The 23,889-nt window shown below is 45.6% G+C and overlaps 1 protein-coding gene across 50 annotated transcripts in view; it reads left to right on the top strand.

The window, feature by feature from the left end:
- Positions 1-23,889, top strand: part of LOC138513982 (mucin-19) — a 1,848,798-nt gene that overhangs the window by 633,785 nt on the left and 1,191,124 nt on the right. For all 50 annotated transcript variants that reach the window (XM_069629210.1, XM_069629207.1, XM_069629194.1 and 47 more), the window contains exon 34: positions 8,732-8,824. In XM_069629210.1, the coding sequence (XP_069485311.1) occupies positions 8,732-8,824 (93 nt within the window). The remainder of the gene's footprint in view (positions 1-8,731; positions 8,825-23,889) is intronic.

Here is a 23,889-nt window from a genome sequence, read left to right as displayed (position 1 = left end):
GGTAAGACCCACCACAGATAAACTAATTGAGAGGGTGTGGAAAAGGGCTGGAATCCAAAAGGTGGGTGATTTTTTAATTGGGTGCAAGTTTGTAGACTGGGAGACTGTGGGTCCAAACATTGGGGCTCTCCCCTTACGTATCAGAGCGACAGTGGCAGTGCACTGGCCGGGGTTCTCATCTGAACCAGAATTGCACGCTTATTTAAGATACATACTCGCTCCAGGGGGGAGTAAGACATCTGTCTCAACCCTGTGTAAGCTGGCACTGGTAATGACGGCATGCAAAGGCCCGGACAATAGAACACAGTGGGAAACTGACTTTGGGGAAGGGGTTCCCGAAGTGCTATGGGAGCGTACATGTCAGCTGATAAAGGGAGTGTCTATGAATGTGAGACACCGGCTTGTACACTTTAAAATTGTAAATAGGCTGTACTACACTCCTGCGAGAGTTTCCAAGTTTAGTCCCCTAGGCACAGGGGAATGCCTACGCTCTAAGGGCTCAGACGCCGACCTGGTGCATATGCTATGGGACTGCCCAAGACTGTAGACCTACTGAGAGGAGGATCAAAGACACTTTGGATGCAACAATGGGACGTACGTTGCAATTTACACGTATACAGTGCATCCTGGGATACACAGAGAAAATTAATGCAACTAACCGCAGATTGTTGAATATATGATTGGTACTGGCAAAGAGGGCTATTTTGCAGAGATGGACATGGAAAAATCACCCCACGTAGCGGGATTGGCTCCATGATGTAATTTGGTGGGCCACCCGGGCAGAGGAGTTATACTTACCCCTAGCGGCCGGACCCAGCCGTCCCAATGACATATGAAAAAACTTCTGTCAGTACCTGGTGGACTCCGCCAATGGTGGGGATTGATATTTGGATTGCAGGAAATCTGTTGGAACAGTGGGGGAGCAGTGTGCGAGGGGGGTAAACATTAATGTATGAGTGCTTCTTTTGACCCCTGAAGTTGATGCTCATTGTAACTGTACAGTTGTATGCTACTTGTAGCCTTGCGCTCAATGCTCTGACAATGTAATGAGTACTCACCTGGTGCATATTAAATAAAGTTGTAAAAAAATAAAAATAAACGATGAACTCATATAAGGGTTCCAGTGATCTCTCAATCTTATTAGCTGTGATGGGGATCAGGATACTGAGCCTATGAAAACCCTTGATGAGTCCAAGCACCATTTCTGATAGCGTGGAATGAGGCAGGGTGTGACTCTTTACCTAGCTGCATGCACACAATCTTCTCACACGCTAAACATTGCTGCACAAATCCATGTGAATCCTGCATTCCCCGGAGATTACTTTAAAACTGTGGGCCTTGGTTTAACTTGATTTTATCATAGACCAACTACTGTCCATCCGGAGTACTGCCATTTTCGTGGAGGTGAACAATGTTGCCAAAAATAGCTCCTATTTACTGTGCAGCATTTGCCCAAATCTAAGCAGATCTATCATGTGTTTCCTGACCAAGTGGTACGTCTCCATGGGATAACACAAAACATTGAACGGTTCTATTTATGGCATGGTTGTGGTGGAAAGAACTGTGCTCTACATTGGGCTTCCAGCATGCTCTTTCCTTGGGTCACCGCTAACAAACAAGTGGTCAAACCAACAGGGCAAGCCAGTCTTTAGAGCATTATTCAAAGAGTATCTTTCCTGATTTTCCTGAAATGTGCTTGTCATACATTGCAATGGCCATACTTGCTAATAGTTAATCCATATATCCAGCATCCGAGATGCCTCTGTTTTTTGCTAACACTGATTTTCACCTCCTCTTTTTTCCCACATACCTTTGATAGGGCCAGACGGGACAATGCAGCCCAACAGATACAACCGCTTCAGGAGGTGCATACGCATTTATGACAGACCCTAGCCCATGCACAGGAGCACATGAAATGTTTTGCCAACCATGCTCAGCAGCATATTATGCCATCGGGATATGACTTGGTTGAGGCTATTGCTTTTACCTGATTGTAATACTCCTTTGTTCGACAAATACATGGGTCCTTGTTATATCATCAAGATGTCTTCCCGTGAGTTTGCAGAACGAACGGTCAATGGCTGTTGCACCACCCGTCCTAGTAGAGGGTAGACTAAGAGAGGAATATAAGGTATGAAATATTGGCCGTTCCAAAGGTTTGAAAGGTCCTTTCTGCTATCTGGTTGTCTGTCTTTGGAACAGTCCCACTGACGGGACATGGGAACCTACACCACAGGTGCATACTCCTCTGTTTCTTCAAGCTTTACATCATTGTTTACCCCAATGGAACATGGGGTGGATGTGGTGTAGTGAAATCCCACTCTTAGAATTAATCTGGGACACTGGAAGCTCTTATGATGGCAGTAGAATTGCTGCAAAGGCTTGATGGCAGGGGTAATGCAGGCTGAACTCTGTGTGAGTTGGGAGGGTAGGTCCAAGGTTGTTACTGGAGGGAATGTGAACATGGTCTTACCATTACTCATGTAGTTTGGTTTGAGGAACTCATGGTGGCAACAGTAAAGACAGACACAAGTGATCACACTTCAAAGGTGTTTATGAAACTGTATAATGGGCGAGATAAACGACTAATCTAAACCTAAATCTAAGATGAGAGCAAGCTACGACCATCCAACAATAATACAGTCCTAGTGGTGTCTTATTCAAATAAAAAGGGCCTAAACTAAAAAGAAAATGTGCCAATCCTTCCCGCTAGGTTACAGAATAGTGTGGGATAATGTTCACAAGAAAAAGAAAGAAGTGTTCTCAAAATGATATGTCAGGATGGTATAGCTGGGAACTCCCTTCCCACACATTTTTAGCACAGGACAAGGCGGGACTCTTAAGCAGAGCACATTTCTGGGCTTCTCCAGCACAAGCTCACAGTTCTTTTCCAAAATATCAGGGCCTTCTGTGGCCAAGTCTCTTTCACGCAAGGTTTCTTGCCTCAGAGGACCTGATGGGCCATAAACAACAAAAACAAAAGGTCCTTTCAGTAATCTTCACGTCGGGTGATTTCTCTTCAGCCTTGCACCCCCTCAACTGGGCTGCGATCATTCTTGCAATGTGGACCTCCCTCAATCGGGTTCACTACGGGCTTCCATTCATAACGTAACATTCAAGAGTTTCAATGTCTTTTTAAACAACCATTCACTGTTGATATCCCTCAGCTGGGTTCACTCTTGTCAACACAATGATCACGGGTGTATCACAGTTCACCCCAATTCGCAGGCACCCCTCAGCCATGTCCACACTCGCCAAATACACCATTCACTTTGCTTTATCACTTTGCAGGATTCACTTCCCCTGGTTTTCTCTTGGCATCCCTCCATCGTGTTCACATAGCCACTCTAACACAGTTCATAATTCTATCATCTCATCAGAAAATCTGGATTCCCTTCCTCTACCTTTCTCTTGGCATCCCTTTGTCAGGTTCACACTTGCCACAGTTCATTAAAAAATGTCACTCTAGAGCCCTTAGGTTCTTCCCTTTACCTAAGTCCAGGTCTCAGCCCCCAGTCAGGCTTTCCTTAAAGCCCCCAGCCAGGCTTCACACAGTTCTATTAATACAATGTTCTCGGGTGTGTTACTGGTTACACTGTTGTTAGGCAGAAACCTGTGCAGTTCCCTTAGGGAACACTGCAAAAGATTTAAGACTACAGGTGTTGGCAGTAAACCCACTTGGTAGCAGTCTGTACCACCCAGATTTACCTGGTAGCTGTGGCTGAGCAGTCAGACTTCCCTCAAGAAGAGTTAGGCAGTATGCAAAGTACACTCAATAGGCACTCAGATACAATAATACAAGCAAACACTGACCAGAGCTTTGGTATCAAAGTACATAATTATTTATTTAAAAAAAAACACAGTTGAAACACTCCAGCACTCTTATTGTAAAATATTCTAAACACAGTTACTATTATGATATATACACCCCTTTTTCCTTATTAGATAAATCACACTAAAACACCACTTATTTTCATACAGAGGTGAGCGCCTAACTAGATTGCACTCTAATAAATTTGTGAGAAAGGGAGGGAAAAAGACAGAAGATGAAGAGGTACACCACTCTATGATCCAGGAACACTGTTAGCAAGGCAGAGAGCAAAAAGTCACTGGTGAGCCAAAGTCCAAAGGCTGGGCCCACTCTTAGAGGGAGCAGAGCACAAATGCGCCCAAGATCACACAGTTACACTAGGCTTAGAAAGTCTTGCAGAGGGTTCAAGAAGAGTTTAGAGAGGCTTAGAAAAGTTTAGCCAAGGTGTCCCAGGCTAACCCAGGTTCGAAAGCCGGGGGCTAAATCTACCCCATACAGTCGGTAGCAAGGGAAGCCAGGCGGAACACGGTACCTTAAGTGGGAAGGATCCTCCAGCGGTGGCAGTTGTTCCTGGTGGTGGGTGCAAGTTGCATCGTCGTCCAGGGGAAGAGAAGATCTCGACTTGGAGGAAAGCTGAAGGTCGTTGCACTACCAGGGAAGAAACCAGCCGCGGAGTTTTCCGGTTAAAGTTGGTACCTTGGTTTCGCGGTCGTGGTAAAACGTGATATCCCGGTTGCCGGGGTGCTTGGCACGGGCAAGGCGGCCAAGAGGTACGTCAGGAAAGCGAAAAGACGGTGAAACTGGTTATCCCCACCAGTCAAAGGAAGAAGACTCTTCGGCGGGAGATCTCCTCTGTCGTTGGGAAAAGTGGTGAGGCGGTCCAGCAGGGCTCCACCGGTGGTGGTGTCGTGGCAGGTTAGCTCAGCTTCTCCCTCGTCGGATTCTTAGGTCCTGTGGCGACTTCTGAAGTTCCAGTCCCCAAAGCCCTGCTTTTATGCAGCAAACCCCCATTCACCCAGCCTAGCTGTCACTCAAACATGCTAAGTGGTGAGCCGGCCAACTCACCACTTGGGCCAATCAGGATGGAGTGCGACTTGAGTTGCCTAGGCAACCCAGCCCAGGGTGCCTAAATTCCCCTCCACCCCTCCTAAGTACCCCAGACAGAGTGGCACCACTTTGGAGGGCTTCTGTGGAGAAGCCCGCCAAAAAGTGGAACAAAGGGCTCGACTTGGGTTGGAGTCACAGAAGAGAACACAAACGCCATTTTAGAATCAAGTTTTGGCAAAAAATACCAACCGGAGAATTAATATTAATTAAATAAACCGGCGGTATGTTCGAGGCTACCGTAAATAATTAAATAAAGATAGTAGCCTAAAACAATGGGAAATCCCATAGGAAAATATTCACGGTTGAATATAAAAAGTAGTATCCACTGCCACCAGCCAAAACTCGATCAGGGGGGACGGAGACGTGCCCCCTCGACTAACAGACCCTGGGGCAATCGAATTGCCCCAGCCAGTACATCCACAATATGATGGTTTGTACTGGTTCTGTTCAGAATTTAAGACTAGTAAAGTCAATGGTGACTTTACATGCCCTGGGAGACAGTAGTCAGTCCCAGGGTATGGAGTCTATACTGGTGGGTCACTAAGACACCCCTGTGTCACTGCACTGAGGGTGCTGTGTAACACACATCACAAAAACACATGAAACCCTATGGAGTAAAAGACCCCATTGCCCATTAAACACTTCTAGATTCGAAGAAACACACTCAAATCATGTCCAAGAGTGAGGGTAAAAGAGTCTCACTCTTGGCAGGAGAAAAAAATAAACCCCAAAAATCCAGCAAAGCTGCTGGGGGACTCACTAGGATAGGAAATTCAGCCTAAACAGAGAATTCTCCCTAACAACTGTTTCGTAGGCATCCCTCGGTCAGGTTCACATTTGCCCCATTAACACAGTTCACCTTGTTTCCTCAACATGTCAAAGACTTTCGATGGTATGAGGGGTTTTGCTCGACCCTCGTATGACCACTTTCACACCTCATGCCGGCCTCCCCTAATGCCACTTTGTTCTCATAGTATCAACAAAACAAAACCAAAAAGGCTCCAGTCAGAGTCCTTTGAATGAGTGCCCCATGATCCCGGACCACTCTGCCTCTGGACCTTTACTGGGGTTTCTTTCAAAGTTCAAATACACAAGTTCTTTGTTCAACAATGTTGCTGCCTACAACCTTGGGCCCAGCACAGTTCGGTTTACTATCAGTCTTCTCTGACTCATAGGCTGTGCTGAACTGTTAGAGTTGTTTGTCTTGGGAGTCAAGGACGGCACCACTGCAACAAGCGCTTCTCCCCACTTTGGCTATCAGCACGGGAGGGCCCTGTGCACCGTTGACACTTGTCACACCACACGCCACCTGGACTTCCTGGTTTTATGATTTCCCTTTCAGAGGCTTTGTGGGTCTGAGTTGAAAAGGGCAAGGGTAATTCCCTCCTCATCGTCCTTTCAGGTCTCTGCGCCTTTCTCCTCCTTTTAGACTGACGATCCGAAATAGCTGCTTCCTCCTGCGTTCGGCCTTGCTCGAAGTGTGCTCTTGTACTCCGCCTTTTATCCCTATGGGGAAGAGAAAGGGCAGTCAGGTGTGTGTGGTTATCAGCAATTGCCTGGCTCTGTCTGCCCCTTGTGTTGGGAGATGTCAGAAAAATGGATCCGGTGGTAGTCCGTTGTTTGTCAGGGTAAAGTGTTCGTATTGGAAAAGGGGGGGTAGAGGGTTTGAAAAATGAATAGGGGGTGATTGTGGGAATGGTAGTGTTCTGTCAAAACAGAATGGGAATTCGGGAAAAAATCACAGCGACGTGCAGAAGAATGACTGGGAGTACTCGAGTAGGAAACAGGAAAACAGGGATCTGGGAGGTGTGGTTTCCGAGTGCAACAGGGTTTGGGCTCCTAGGGGATTTTCCATATATGGAGGGGTTGTTGGATTTGGGTAAGGGAGATTCTTTCGGTGGAAGGGAGGTAGATGTGGAGCAACCTACAAAGGCCTCATGGACTTCGTCCTCCTTACCTTCGTCCCTGGTATAATGCCACGTCTCACCTGGGGTATTCCCCCAAGCATAACTCCAGGCTCCCCTACCCAGGTGATCCTCCCTCGCTCGTCCGCCCCCAGGGTTGGGATCTGAGGGCACCAGCCCTTCCTTGGCCACCTGAACAAGGGATTCACAAGGTCTACTTGGGAGAATACCCTCAGGTTTCTCACATTGGGCACATTGTCCTTAGGATATTTGGCCCCCATTAACATCTTGTGATTTATTTATTTGGCCCTGTGGTTTTTCGGGGACCTACAGATTTGTGGTGGAGGCATGGGTGTTGGGTGAGTTTCACCCTCTCCATAGCCATTTTCTAGCTGTTCGTCCGACCGGCTCTCCTGGTTGGTATTGTGCTAATTTGTAACATCAGTACGGTTCCATCCAGTGGGGGACTGTATATTCCATTAAAATTGGACAGTCTATAATTACATGTCGCAATGTTTCAAACTCATTTGGATTCTCACAGAAACCACAGAAAGATAGAAAGAACTTGTTAGGTGGCTTTTTCGAATAAGAAACTAACACGCCCTGCTTATTATGTTCATATTTAAGCTGTGCAAATAGTGGATATTTATGAGTTTTTTTTTCACATTTGTCTATCTAGTGCACATCAGAAATTGCTTGTTTAACCCTATTTGGGTTTTCAATTAACAGATCAGTAGTTAAATTAATTTTTCCCAATAATGACTGACACTTAATGGTAAAACACAACACTGCTTTTCACTGTTTTGCTTTGGACAGTCGATTTCAATTAAAAAAAAATCCTCTGGGGATCCAATATTTTCCTAAAAAAAGAATGCATTCTCCATTTAGCAACAGCTTTCAAGGACTTAATGGCTAGCTCAAAGCGAATTACCTCTGCAGGCACACATTATGGTAGCTTTTAAACTCTTCGCAAAATATTTGCTTCTAACAGATCCACAAAACCATCCATGAAACAAATTAATATTGTTAAATACTAGTTTGGAATCCTTGAATATATGAGGAGATCTTTGTCATTAGGTTTAGTTAACATACTAGCCACGTTCCAGGTACCCACATCATTGTGCAGTTGTTGCAATCTTATGGCCAGGAAGTACCATTATTTCAGTGCTTGGCAATCGCCTATCCCATGCCTGCACAAAGACCAAGACTGTTGACTTTGCTCATGTTTGTTACCTAGATTGATGGCAAATTTTCTAGCCAGCATATGTGATTGCTTAATGTAATGTGTCCTCTAAGGGCATCATGGTATACCAACCTTGCAAGAAAATGTTGGGGACTGCTTGCTCATCATGCCTCTTGAGGACGAATATTCCCTGATAATTGTATGATTACGTTCAGCCCAATATTCCTATTGAGAAATTACAATAAACAAAGCTATTACAGAAAGATATGGCTTTGCCAAATTTGGGAAGGTGGATATTGGTAGGCATGCACAACAAATATGAGTAATGCCTGTTGTTTGGATGGGTATTCCCTGAAATGCATGTAGTCGTTTAAGACAATAAAAAGTGGTTATTAAAAGGTAACCTGGTAAATCGTCTATGTAACTCAAGAAAGTTCATAAACACAAAGTATAGGAATGGTAATTTGCCTCTTTTAAAAGTAAATTTAGTTACAGACAGCAGGTCTCAAAAACAGTTTTTCTAATACTAAACAAAACCTATTATCAAAGATTACTATCAACCTTGAAGCATGATCAATTATCATTAAAGTATGTAAAAGTAATTCTTCTTTTGGGTTAATTGGGATACATTAATTTGCATATATTATTTATTATTTCATTACAGTGCATGGGCTCGCACCTCTGTGTAGTGTGTTCAGTAAAGATGTTTCTGTTTGTTTTCAACAGTGTGCTGGCTGGATGCTGACCGGTAAACTTGCCCAATCACAAAATGCCCAATCCGGACTCGTATGGACAGAAATGAAACTAACTTTGAAAATTGTGAGTAAATTATTCAAACTGTCGCAAGAAAAAACATAATGAAGGTAAAGAAAAGAATATGGTTCTACATGATTCCATCCCCATAAATAACAAAGTGGTAGATTACTTTCCAGGTAGGTTCCCTCGTGAGTTTTTGGAATGTTTTTTTTTGTTTTATTGGGGGCGCAGGGGTGCATAGCCACCAAACCCTCTACCTATCACCCCTCACCCCCTCTTCATATATCTATTTTCCCCATGATGAAACAATCTACGGAATAACTTTTTGTTGATGAAGCCTCAGAGAACATGGCCTAGGTCCACACTTAATTTCTGCCCTTTGTTTTGGGAACACATGCACTCAATTTCAAAACCAACTGCTTTATTTTTAGATTTCTCAACCAAGCCGTTGAAGACAAAATAAAGTATCCATTCATTTTACAATCAGCTACTCGCAATCAGATATGGACAACATCCATTTTAAGTTGCACGCCTGGGATAATCTTCATCTCTTTTGAGAATGTCTGTAGACAGCTCAGTAAGATGAGCGCTTTTCTCAGGCATCAGTGACCAACCACCCGAGAACCGGTTTGTGTTTCAGTCGACTCTGCCCCTTACCTTTGTGAAGTTGATACATTTAATACCATAAATTGTGTAATAGTGATCACACCTCTGTTTATGGTGCTTCGGAGCGGGTGGAATACAGCACCATTTGATTTTTAGCACCCTCTGCAGGTGCATCAACCAATCATGTTTCTTCAAACCTGGTCTGAATCTAGCAATCCAAGCCCTCATTCTGAGCAACCCAAGAGCTCGGCGCACCCCCACTCCTCCATCCAGCCAGAGGCCATCTGTCCCATCTCCAACTCTCCTCTTGTGTCCTCAGCTCAAGCCCCTCAACATCCCTCTATTGCCCCTCTTACTTTAACTCAGCGGGCCCCCTCAGCCACCAGGCCTGCACCCTCCAGCTTCCTCATGCAGCCATGGAAATGGAAGACATATTGCGTCCAGAGGACTCACTTCCCTTTCCATGACAACCAAGCACTGCCTTACCTCTCCACTGGCACGAAGAAGGAAGAAGTGAGTGCAGCCATTTCTTTTTTAAAATCACTATTAGCACCTTGCCGGTTTGCCTTGGGTTGCTAATAGCAATAAACACATATTTGGTGGGCTTCAGCGCCAGGTGTCATCCATGTGACCTGGTTTTAAGGCCCTCACTTTGCTTAGGGTTATAATTTGGGCCCTGGGGTCTTACCGGCTGGTGAGGCGCAGCAAACGGGTAATTACTGCTAGAATAAACATTTGAATTGTATATTATTGCTTTAACTTCATGTGTAAGCCTGCTCTTTAGACAAAACAGCAGTGTTCAAATAAAGTGGGCGCAGCATTTTTAAAATGTAGACACTGTCAACCTCTGAGCAGTCATGACACAGGCATATGTTCAATGTCTTCTAATTGACTTATGGGCCAGCTAAAAAAGCTAATTCCTCCTTTCACTCTTTACAAAGTACAAAAATGTCACCAATGTTTCCGTAATAAAAAAGTCCTTCCTCAAACTGAATGAACACGCATTCTTTTTAAGAACTGTAATGGTGTGGAACGAGGAGACCGACACACAGGTGGCATGCTTTTGGGCAAGGACTTTTATTAATACCAAAAGAAAGAAGGAAACCCTAACTCTAAGAGGGGTTTCCCTGCCTCAACAAAAAGACACTGTCAGAATGTCTGTAACTAAAAAGTCGACCGCCCTGTGTCCAAATCCTACTTCTCTCCCTTACACTTCTAAATTAACTAAACTGGATCGTCTCTTCCGAGTCCAGAAGAATGGCTCCCTTCTTCTGAAAGTACACAGTTCACAAGTTGGGGGAATGTCTCCCTTTCCCTGGCCTTTCCCAGGCTTATATTTACAGTTCGACAAAGTAGGGTGACTGGCTTCCGCATCCCTGTAGGGGGGCTGTCTTCCTTGCCCTGGCCTTTCTCATGCCCCTGATGAGCCCGTCCAACAACTCACTTGGATAGACCTGGTATTCAACCATACCAGGTACTGTGATGAAGAACAGGACTTGTTGGTGGACCTTGCCCCCATGCATGGTTGGGTCCTTGACCCCTGTGTATGCTTGACTGATTCTTCACAGTATCCCTGGTACACTCCCTTGCCAGGTATACTATCTCTGCATATACTTGTCTGGCTCTCCACAGTATCCCTGGTACACTCCCCTGCCAGGAATACTGTCTCTCCTCCAGAGGGTCTCAGACCCTGATGTTATGCTTTCTTATCCTTGGGTCCCAGACCCTTTCATATTGTTTTTTCTTTCTTTGGTCCTCAACCCCTTCACACTGGCTTCTCGAGTCCCAGACCTCTGTCCTGTATTTCTCTTTCTCGGCTCCCAGACCCCTTTACTTTGGCTTCTCAGCTCCCAGACCCCCTGTATCTGAGTTTCTCTTTCTCGAATGACCTTGAGGTCCTGGGCTGCCCCTGTACATTCTGTATGGGCCCCTGGTCTCTCACCTCGTTCTCTGCCCTACTCGTGTTTTATGGCGGTTCTTCTGCATTGTTTCCTGTATGCGTGTTGCCGTACATGGCTCCCCTGCACTTCCTGGGAGCCTGGCTGCTCATACTTGCTGGATTGTCTTCTGCAGCGTTCTTCCACGTCAGGAGCCTCAACCTCTTCCGGGCTTCGGTTTTCTTTCCACCAGGTAGGGATGCCATTTATCGTTGCCACATTCCAGTCAGTAACTGCAGGTCCAGCTCTTCCATCTGCTCGGTGCTTACTTTGCTTGCGGTGCCTCTGGGGAGGGACTGACCATGTTGTTAGTTCTTCTATTTTTAAGTTCCATGGAACACAAAAGCTAGACTGCTTAATGCAATGATCTTGGGAGTTCTTTCTGGTGCAGAGCTTCTTCCCCGTCTCAGAATATTGAGGTGACAGTTCAGTGGAGCCAATCCCGTTTTTCTTCATCCCAGTACTAGCGGTCCTATAGCTATAGCAAAAATACATGAGGGAACTTGTATCACCAGAGGAAGGAGAAGAAAGTGACGGAAGAAAGGTTGGTGAGGGTGCAGTATAGTGCATTATCCCATGATGTCCTGCCTATATCCCAGAGGGAGAATCCCTCCCCATAAGATCCACCTGCTGAGCACCACCCCCAGGGGGACTATTGGGTAGCAGCCTTTCCTTCCTGGCCTCATGGAAAGGGTCTCGCCCTCAGGGAGAAGGGACGACATCATAGGATTCATCACAGAACCCTGAGATGTCAGAATTTCTTTTGCAGACTTTTAAAATTCATTTTGTTGTAAGAAATTCTAAATTGTCATGTTGCTAATTGATAATTGTAATACACTAAACTGCACCAGTTGTGGCCTTACAGTGCATAATAACTATTCAGTAGTGCCTTGCTGCACCCAACTGGGTTTCCAGGTAGACAGTAGTCTAAAACATAGCATACATTTCATCCACAATGACAGTGTAAAAAATGAAGATGATGTCAAAAAGCTGCAGACTGAAGCAATGCATTTGTGATTTACAAATGTAATATCCATGATATGATATGATATGACATTTATAACGTGCCTAAACACAAGTGTTTCAAGGCGCGACGAGGCAAGGGAGGGGGAACAGAGGGAAGACAGACAGCGATCCTACTAGGCCAGGTGTCATTCAGATCACGCAAGTGCTTGGGAAGGGGACGGAGGAGAAGTGCGGGAGAAAGGTGGAGAGGACAATGCAGTACATGGGATAAGAAATTAACTAAACTATAAGTAAAAGTACGGCCTGCAGGTGGCAAGTGCAGGGTAGGTGCAGACATCAGGTGTCAAGTGCTGGTAGTGGGACTGTAGGGATACAGAAAAACTGTCCCGAAGAGCAGGGGTTGCCAGGAAGGCAGTGCAGAAGTGCGACTAGTGGGAGAGGGGACCTGGGCCCGAGATCAGAGGGCGGCCAGGTAACCAGTGCAGTTTCAGTGTCAGCCAGGAAGTCAGCAAGGGAAAGGGGGAGAAAAAGCAGAAGCAAAGAGAAAGGTTTTGAGGTGCTTCCGGAACCGAAGATGATTGTCCTCAAGTTTCCGGGAGGCAGGGAGGCTGTTCCAGAGGGAGGCCCAGCCGCAGAAAGAGATCTACCACCAACTCGTTGCTTGGAGAAGCGACTGGCCCTGAGGGTGTTTGAGGCACATGAGCGAAGAGCTCGAGGCGGAAGGTATTTAGGAAGAGAGAGTTGAAGGTATTGAGGCCTCAGGCTCCAGAAGGCCTTGTGGACGATGCAGAATGTTTTAAACTTAATCCTCGCAGCCACTGGGAGCCAGTGCAGAGATTTCAGTGTTGGAGAGATACGATCCTTGGGCTTGAGGCCAAGGACAAGTCTTGCAGTCCTGTTCTGGATAATTTGCAGGGGGCGGAGAGTAGAAGCCGGCAGATTTAGAAAGAGGCTTTTGCAATAGTGCCGCCTAGAGAGAACCAAAGCTCTGGAGACAGTGAGCTTCTGAAGGAAAGAGAGGAAAGGAAGAATACCTTGAGGAGGTGCAGCTGGTAGTGTGACTTCTTAGAGACATCAGAGATGTGAGGAGAGAAGGAGAGTATAGAGCCGAAGATTAACCTGAGTTTTTTTGCCTTGCAGGTGGGAACAGGTTGAGGGCCTAAGAGAGGTCGGCCAGAGAGCTACAGGAAAGGAGTGAGCGGGTGTGCTGATGAGGAGAATCTCAGTCTTACTGGCATTAAGATAGAGGTCATTGGCGGCACACAACTCCTGGATAGCAGACAGACAGTCAGAGATTAGGGAAGTAGAGGAGGAGACCCAGGGTAGCCTGAAGATAAGCTGGGTGTCATCCGCATGGCACTGAAACTTGGGGCAGAGAGCGGCGATGCGGTGGGCCAGGAGTGCCAGGTATTGGTTGAACAGCCAGGGAGAGAGGTTAGACCCCTGGGGGACACCACAGGTAGAGAAAAAGATAGCAGAGAGGAAGGACCCAAGTTGGACCTGGGAAGGTCGGTCGGAGAGGAAAGAAGTCAGCCATGCCAGAGCCTGACTAGTGATACCCAGGTTATCAGGGAGACGGTTGAGCAGATGGCATGGTTGACAGTGTCAAAGGCAGAAGAGAGATCAAGCAGGATGAGGACGCAAGGGGTGTTAGAGTCAAGGTTGGAGAGCAGGTCTTCACGGATGTTCAGGAGAGCAGTTTCTGTGCTTCTGGCAGCTCTGAAGCCAGACTGATGGTCATGTAGACAACCAACAGATTCAGTGTGGAGTTTAAGCTGGGAGATGGCCAGTTTCTCCAGGAGCTTGCCCAGGAACGGAGTGATGGAGTTTGGGCGATAGTTAGCCGGGCAGGAGGGGTCGGCAGAGGGTTTCTTAAGAAGGGGGTGCACAAGGGAGTGCTTCAGGGGGGACGGGAAGACTCCAGTGGCGAAGGAGTGATTGCAGAAATCAGCCAGGGCAGGAGCCAGGGAGTCGATGTGGTCCTTGATAGTTTTGGAGGAACAGGGGTTAACCTGTTTCGACAAAACTTTCATAGATCGGACTTGTCTAGAAACCTTGTCTGCGGAGAACAGGGGAAAGGCAGAGAAGGAGGGAGGTGAGGTGGCTACAGAAAGGCAGATCCATCTCCTCGATATGTGCACTGAATGCTTGCAATTCGTAATGCTCTGCAGCTACTGTCCACAAGTGCACAAAAAGTAACACAGAGGCCATTTTAAATCATGCAATTCCCTTATACATTCTTCATTAACTTTTGTTGGGCCCGTGTTTTATTTTAAGATACATAAATAAGCATTGAAAGAAAGTTTGTGTTGGCAATATGAATTCCTTCTGAGGCCCAAAGCCAGTAATATGGGTTTGGCAGACCGGGTGTGCATGGCTCCCAGTAATTCTGAATACCATTATTGTAATAGAACCTATTACTACAGTGCTTAGAACTGCCAGGAAGTCATCAGGATGAGATATACAAAGTGGTACTGTCATGATTATAATTAGTAGTCGTATTTTATATAGAAAGTAGGTTAGGAGGGCATTTCTTCCAGAATGTTCTTGAAAAATACATTGCAAAGGTGCATTTCAAAGCATGTTTTTGCAATTACATTGGCTGAGAGCCCAGAGATATTATACATGGTTCTGAGGTTGAGCTCTTAGAGCAATCAACTACTTTAAAATCAACCATTGCTATACGTCACACTGTTGTTTTACTGCAATAGAAAATAGAGGTATTTATCCATTAGATGTTACCTCTGCTCAGTCTAAGCATTTGGTTAAGATATTTATTTGTAGAGCACCACATGCCACCCAAAAATACAGGAGCTGTAAGGGCGAATGTATGGCCATGTGAAAAAATAATTTTACACTCACAACTAATCTGCCTAAAGAAACGTCCACCAGCCATTTATTTATTTGTATACTTCTATAGCGCCAAACGTAGACAAGCCCAGAGGCATCAGGGCACTAACATGGACCAGGAGAAGAAACACACAAAATAACAAGACTTGCAAATCAAGTAACAAAGAAAATCCAAAGATACCCAGGGCAAGTAATCTCAAAGAGAAAAAAAGCTGGAACCAGCTCATGCAAATAGATGGGTTTTCAGTGACCGTTTAAAGCGCGCCAATGACTTACAACCCCTAAGATCTGGAGGTAAAGCATTCCAAAGTTTGGGACCGATAAAGTGCAATGCGCCGGGAGCAACCAGAGTCAGTTTCATCCTTGGCACAAACTATAGATTCCAATTGTTGGATCTCAGGACCTTACGAAAGCGTAACCAAGAGAGCCTTTCTGAAAGATAATCAGGGCTAACACCAAAGAGGCATTTATGTGCCAGAGTAAGAAGCCGAAAGGAAAATCTTGCTTCCGCTGGCAGCCAGTGAAGTGCTCTTCTGGCTTGTTATATGCTCTCTTCTCCTTATTGCTTCGACAGCGCGAACAGCACTATTTTAAATAACTTGAACTATGGCCATTTCCCCCTTGCCTATTCCTTGTAATAGACTGCCACAGTAATCCAATTTAGCCCCATGATGGCTCTGGCAGCACTAGCACAGCTCTCTTTCGTTAGAAAGGGACGCAGTTGACTGAGCAATTTGCTGTAATGGGCAGAGGTAGAGACCAGGTTGTTTACATGCATCTTCATGCTCATTTCCTTTTCTTTAGGTTAATTTATTTAATATTACATCCTGCCTCCTTATTTGCATCACACAAGCCAAAACAGAAGCAAATGTGATATAACAGCATCACACCAATAAACAAGATCGCTATGTGAGCAAAGAGCATGTTTGAATAAAAGAAACAGAACAAGTGGTTGTTTTAGTTTAACAGCATGAGTGACTTGGGAGCTGTGCTATGTTGTGATATGCTACATGCCTTTCAGTCTCAAATGCATCCAGCAAGTCCCCAATTTTCACTCACATTTAGATCAGGATGTGTTTCAAATGAAACAGCGTCTTCTGAGGTTTAACGAGTTCTGCTTATCTGGGCTCGCTATCTCCTTCCTGCTGCTGCTGTGGACCCTTCCCCGGACTCGTCCCCAGCCCCGCTGGCCTGTGCGAGTCTGCTGCTCGATGGGCGAATTCCCTCCTCCCTTCTTTCTGCGTGCGCCTTATATCTACCTGGCCTGTCTAACCATGTGTGCATCATTTCCGCTTCCTGGAAGGTTAAGGCCTAATGCTTCAGATTGTCACTTTGCTTTTTGACAATACGGTCTTGTATGTGCCAACTATTAAGGAAGTGTTTGTATTTGTTCAGCGACTGTCTTCATTATATTGAATGGGCTTAGGCTCAACGAAGAGATAGATATGTCACTTGCTTCTAAAGTCTCGCAGAGCGTGGATGTGTTCTTTGTGTCTGCATATTTCCCTGTCCTTGCCTTTTTGTGCAGTTGGCTCAGGAAGCTACCCTTCGTGGTTTTGTGTTCTTTTGGAGCTAGAAGACAGAACTTCGTGCCTTTCATTAATGCAACCTATATTTTTTGAAATGTGTGTATGCACCTGCTCTGTCTAAAGCTTGTCCTGTAGACGACCGTTGTGTTCAAGGAACATGTTTGGCAACTTATCATTAATAATTAACATTTGCTATCATTTCTGCAAGCCGCCTGATGTGTGAAAAAGCTATCTTACCTTAGGCTTATTATCATAACATACCATAACACATTCACACTCCTGGCAAGAACACAACGAGAAACACCCTCAGCTACTCTTTGGTAAGGTGATAGGTATTTTTATATTCACATTACAAAGGGATTACACACTGTGTATCATCCGCTTAGTTCGAACACTTTATCCTTTCTGTGTCCAATAGTTGGAATAATGGTTTGGTATGATCCTGTGATATGCGAACATATTGTGCAAGGAATATGTTAATACAGGGCCAGTTTATCTAACTTTTTCACTGGTGATTAAAACTGAGCAAACACTTAGAGCTCCAGTTTTGCTGCTTAGGTAATACGGAATGGATCAAAGTAGGTTTGTTCCGGAACATATTATTTAAAAAAAATGAAATGGGGCAATCATTTGTTATTATGTGACACAGCAATCATAGCAAAAACCCCGACTGCTTCATGTTTACACTACTGAAAACATTTTAGGTAAAATGCTTTGGGTCAAACATTGTTTGCTCCATCCTCAACTATAAAATCTGCGAAATTGGTGCTATGTTCATTTTCTCAATATTTTCATCAGAATCTATGTGGCTGGCAAATTTGTACATAAGCATTCTTGTGCCAGAGAATATGTCTATGCATATCTGAGTTAGTGTGCCCAAAACAGCATAGTGATACCAGTCGTCAATAGTGTCACAAAAGGTATGTCAACACGCCTACACCACAACATTCCAAACACCAACATCTGCGCCGCCAAAGTTATGCCCACTAGTCGTTAGACCACAGAACGCATAACCATTTGTTACTGCACTGCAAGCGCCTACCCATCAGTTCCTCTGCCTGATATGCATGGCAACAAGTTAATGTGCCACAGAACCTTTGTTCATCTGTCACTGTGCCATGGACTCACTGCCCTTCAGTTATTGGGTCACACAACAATACTGACCTTTCTTTTTCTTTTACTATTTACCTTTTTTTTATTTTCTTATGTGTTTTGGTTTATCAAAACCTCTCACATCAAAAACCAACATTCCATTCCATTGTATTTCAATTAATTTCAACTCATGACATAATATACATGCATTATATTACAATAATTAATTCATCATAATTAATTCATCATAATACATACCTTAATATAGAACCGCCTATATTTAAAACATTTTAATTAAGAACCTTTCTATGCAGGGTAAATTATTCTAAAAAGTCATCACGGTTAACACCCATTTCTTTCAAAAATGTCAATACCGCTAATGCAAAGATGTGGAATTACCCGCTAAAACTCTACATCAAAAGTCAATAGTTTGTAGTCTTTCTGCTACTATTTACTTTTTGTCTGTCCACCAGTCATTGTGCATACCCAACCTGCCCATCACGTAATATGCTACACAAGGTATGTAGACTAGGCACGTTACGACATACATCTTGTTTATTGGTTACTCTGTGCATAGTGCTTGCCCATCAGGTACTGTGCATGCACTGAGTGATCAGCCACTGCGGTGCCACAGATACCTAGCTATATGTGCTGTGCATGCAATGCCTGCCCACCCATCACCGCACCACATAATGCTTGATCATGTCTCCTTGTGCACATAATGACTGCGTATTCGTAACTGTGCCTAGAATGCAAAAGGAACTTTAAATCCACCCCACTTTTTGAAGCGTGCCATTGTGCTCATACTTTAAAAAATGATGTAAATATAGAAGACTATGGGCCCGATTCATTGAATTAATTGTGCAGTAAATAGGGATTTTGCGCACCAAATCACGCGCAAATTAACGTTCGTCGATTCATGGAAAGCAGTGTGCAGGGCTTAGCTGGGACTTGCGAGGAATCTGCACGGTCCGCCACGTCACTGCTACTCGATGAATGTCTTGCGCGAGACTCCAAGAAGCAGTTGTGCCATGCCTGTGCTGCAACCTAAAAAGGGGGCGGAACACGCAGAATGAGGATGAACAAGCAAAAATGTGGGTGTTACCAGGGGCGCTTCACCGTCAAACAATCACACTACCCATGTGCACTCAAAACAAACATATTCATGGAAATGAACAGGGAATGCCGGGTCGAGAAAAAGCACACGCAAATCCGGAAACACCTACGCCACGGGATAGCTGGCATAAACGTCAATTCGCACACTAACAAATGAATAAAAAGCACACTCGAACAACAAACGCCTGGATATAGCCACGATGAATGCACCATTTGTTGCAGCAATCATCCAGGGACACCGCAGGTGGATGTCCAGGCCCCGGATCTTCCACCCACGGACCAGCCTTTCTGGGATGCCTAATGATCAGGTCTATGGCAGGTATAGGTTCCCCCATATCATCCTAGACCTGGTCAGCGAGTGGGAAGAGGACCTCACATCACATACCAGGTGCTCCCAAGCCCCTTGCAAAAGGTACTCCCTGCTCTGCATTTATTGGCCACTGGGTCATTCCAGCTAACCACCGCCATAGTAGGTGGCCTCTCCCAGGTCACACAGTCTTGCTGCTTACACCATGTGTTGGCAATCATAACTGCACATCCTTCTGTCCGCCGGTATATCTATATGTCCAGAACACCGGCAGAAAGGCAAGCAGTGGTCCAGGAATTTTATGTGGTGGTGCACTTTCCAAAAGTGCTGCGTGCTATTGATTGCACCCATTTGCTGTACGCCCACTTGGAGCAACAGAACACATCTACCACAACCAGATACATTGGCACCCCATCAATGTTCAGGTTGTATGTGATGCCAAGGGCATCATTACTGAAGTGCATGCAAACTATCCGGGTAGCACACATGATAGTTACATCTTCAGGATGTCCCCGCTACACTGTGCCCTGAAGCTCTGAAGCATGGCAACACATGGCTCATTGGTGAGTATGAATGGCAATACACATGCATGCATGTTGCCCACAGACCAATAGACACTCTCAACAAATGCCAATGACAACCATTCTCACATCTACAGGGGACAGTGCCTACCCTCTGAGCACATACATGATGATGCCCATACGCAACCCCAACACACCTGCCGAGGTAAGGTACAACACTGCCCATATTGCGCCTCTTGGCATAGTGGAGCGTACATTCAGAGTGCTCAAGTCACGTTTCCGCTCCCTTGACCACTCTGGTGGTGTGTTGCTATATGCACCACCAATAGTCTAAAGGATCATTTTGGCAGAATGTGTCCTGCACAATGTTGCAACACGGAGTGTCGTCCTGGCGGACATGGTAGTGGCACACCATCCACACCCACAGGCACACTGCTTGCGTATGGTTGGGCAAAGGACACATGGAGAGGCTGCACATACCCAACTTGTGCAATCTTTCTTCCCCTGTGGAGTGCATACTATCCTGCCAAATCCCAGGTTCCATTCAATTATGACAATGGACCAATCTACTGTGCCCACAAAACCACCCTGAGAAAGTGCCCTTGGAAGTGCAAATTTGTGGGCATTTCTAAGAACTAAAAGACATTCCATTTTGTGTTTCCAAAAGAAACACATTGAAGAGGGAAGACACCACTACCACCATGCCAACCATTGAAAGAAATCAGCCCTTTGGCATCCAAAAACATCCCATATGACTAACTAACATACCTGTCAAATGTGTAAGCAGCGATACATCCTGAGACTCATCAAACATCATGTCTGAGCTGCAAGCCATACATGGCCTCCAAAAGTAACATGTCCACAAAATACAAGAAGCGCAATGGCATATTGCTGCACACATGTCAGAGAATGTGCATGATGCACAGAAACAAGTCCCTATAGCGGAGTATTGAAAAGCAGTGCAGTAAGGATCCATATGTGACAGAATCTGGCAACATGACCACAATAAACCCCATCCCCAAAGAACCAATGCTCAAGAGGTAATTGACAATTGTGACAAAGAGGGCGGCACACAATGTTCACATCCAGACATGCAGCAACTAATGTATCCATTCCATAAGGATCAAGATAAATACACCTCTTATCTGTCCCCTGGGCATGCAGTTGACAGTCAAAAATCATCCTATGAAATAGCCTGACGGAAGGATAAGCAGACAATGAAAAAAATTAAACCATGCAGCCAACACATACAGAAGGATAAGCAGACAATGAAAAAAATACAACCATGTAGCCAACACATCCATGCACCCAAAATCTCCACACCCATGTGCCCCCATCAGTGACATACAACACATCCAAACAACAACTCACAAGACAACCATCAACATGTGTCCCACCACATATGCAGCAACACCTGCACACTGCATGCAGTTCAAACACACAAAACACACACACTGAGAAACAACAACCCCACACTGCTTAATACCCTGAATGACATGGAGCAAATGTGCCTGTCACCTATCCCCATTCCAAAGTCGATGGCACATACACAACACATGCATCAGTCAACATGCTGCTTGAAAATGAGAAGACATCAGATATGCAGATAATTGAGCCCCCAAAAAAGCAGGGATATCCCTGGAACACAAGCAATGAAATGACAAGTGATGCCATCGCCAGCTTAGTATTGGGACAGTGCAGTGAACACAGTCATGGGAGCCTGTGATGCAAAGCACAAGAAGGCCAGTACACAAATACTCACCTCTTGTACTCCAGGCAGGATCATGCTTGAGGCAGCATTGACAGAGGTCGATGTCAGACTGGAAGGCTGGCCACCGAGGCAACTGCCATGGAAGACATAAGCAGACATGACAAAGCAATGTGATACTGCAAGCAAGGATAAATGCATGCAAAAGGTAGGATGCAAGAGAAAAGTGCAAGGTCAATGCAGACCTTATTGTGACAGCATACAATTGGTTCAATTGTGCATTCAATTGAATGCACCATGCACCCAGCTGCGGTCAACTTGAAGCTTCAAACACCATGGTGCAGCATGCATGGGACATGCATGTGAAAACACCGACACTGCACAACATAATGTGGCTGTTCACAACATAGCATCCCAAAAATGTGCATCAATGGTGCAATGTTTGTAGATTGTAACTGGGGCTGCACACCCTCAAAGTGGAACACTGAACAAGAGAGCCCAAATGTTCCGTAGAACCATCACCCCGCAAACATTGCATGGGATGCAATGTGTCACTTAATACACATGGGCAAAGTGCAATGAAGCACATAACAGCACAACCATCAACACCTGTCACAGGCCACAAACATCTGGCCGTGCCACCCACTCCCAACCACCCAAGAAAGGCCCACACAGTTGGAACTCCCACAATTTGGAATCTGAAACCTGTAGCCCCATTAATCCATAGAAACCACGCCATGCCCAGACCTATGACCAGAATCACACCATGTGACACATACACGCATGAAGTAGTACTGGTGTCCTACACGACAAGTCAATCCAAAGTGATCACACGCATTGCAAGACCCCCAGCCAAACACCATACAAGTGTCTGCAAATGCCCTTCACTTATCTGCACCGGGCACCCAGCTGCCTTGCATACGATGAAACCTACCGGTAGACACATCCTCTAAATGCAATGACATGCATAGTAACAACAGAAAGAACCTGCACATCCATGACAACACATGAATGCGGCATGAAAATATGCTCATACCACCCACTGCAGGAGGACCACAGAGTGCAAGAGGGTGACAGTACATAGATTGTGATCTGCCCATGAGTGCAGCGTAGCAGAACAGAGCGAGAGAGTGACAGTGAAAGGAAACGCCAAGTGAAAAACACATCAAGGAGTACACTTTCAGGATAGGAGATGGCCAAGGACATGCACTACACCACAGTAGGTGTGGGCATAGCTGAGTTGACTGAGGGAGGAATACAGGGACATGAGTACCACTTTAAAAACCATACTGGCATGGTAGCATGCAAAACACATATAAGCAAACTTCCACATGCAGCAAACACGAGGAACAGTGACGCATGCTGAACAGTGATCATTCTTGCCTGCTGACTGAGGCGACATAGTGTGAATCCTGCATCACCTTCACCGGGAATTGTGCCTTAGAATGAGTGACAGGTGGCCAATGCCTGGTGGAGGGCATGGGGAGCATGGCCCTCAAAGGGTGCAGGGTGTCTCTCCTGGGGCAGCAGTCACCGCCTCATTACGGATTATTGAAACAACATGGGACAAGACATTATAACAGACATAGTTAAGTACCATTCACACAGCACACGTGTGCGGATACACTGAACCCATAGTTACCTGTACACACCACCCTGAACACCACCATGCAAACATGCCAGTTGACCTCACTCTGCATGCCTGCATGTCCTTGAGAGGGCAACTGCACAACTCAAGTAAAAAAAAAAGAAAAAGAAAAAGGAACATTGAAAGGGCAACTGAAAAATAAAATGCCAACTTCCAGGCCTGGGCTCTACAAAAGGGGCAACAATTAAACAAACCAAAAAATGTCCATCATGGACAGGGGGCTTGAGCACCTGGGAAAGGGAGGGGTAGGGTGCATGTCAACGTGACATGGGTGGATGCCCAATTAAAAAAAAATGTTTTAAAAACCCTCCATGGGCTCATGGTACTCATGGCTATGGTGGACCGGAAGGCATGTCTGTGCTGGCACCCCCATGTGTTGAATCTGCAGGTAGAATTGGTGCTGGTGGCCCACCATGCAGTGCCCAAGCCTGGTCCTCAGTGGCAGCTGCCATGCATGACACTGATGAATGACTAGCAGACTGAGGGCTGTGAGGTCACTAAGCACAACCTCACAGGTTTCATGGAGTTCCTCTGAGATTGTCTGCTAACACCTGTTGGAACAGTCTTCTGGTGGCTGCATGTGCCACGCAGATTTTAGCCCTGTGGCCAACATCTCACGACCTCAAGGCATCCCTGTGTGCACGACCCTCTGCAAGCAGGGATGCCAGCAGACACTGCAGATCTGCCTGTCAGCCAGTGATGTTGGCCTCCATGCGCAGTCTGTGTGAGCGGCATGTGGACCACATGACCTGCAGCTGTTGCACCACCTGTGTTGCTGGGGGGGTCAAGGAAGTGGCCACCCTATCCATGCTTTCAGCCAAACTCTCAAATGCAGCACCCTGTCGGTG

This window comes from Ambystoma mexicanum, chromosome 12, assembly GCF_040938575.1.
Source record: "Ambystoma mexicanum isolate Mex_15411 chromosome 12, UKY_AmexF1_1, whole genome shotgun sequence".
Taxonomy (NCBI): Eukaryota; Metazoa; Chordata; class Amphibia; order Caudata; family Ambystomatidae; genus Ambystoma; species Ambystoma mexicanum.
The sequence above is the reverse complement of the archived record's forward strand: the minus strand, read 5'-3'. Positions and strand labels throughout refer to the sequence as shown.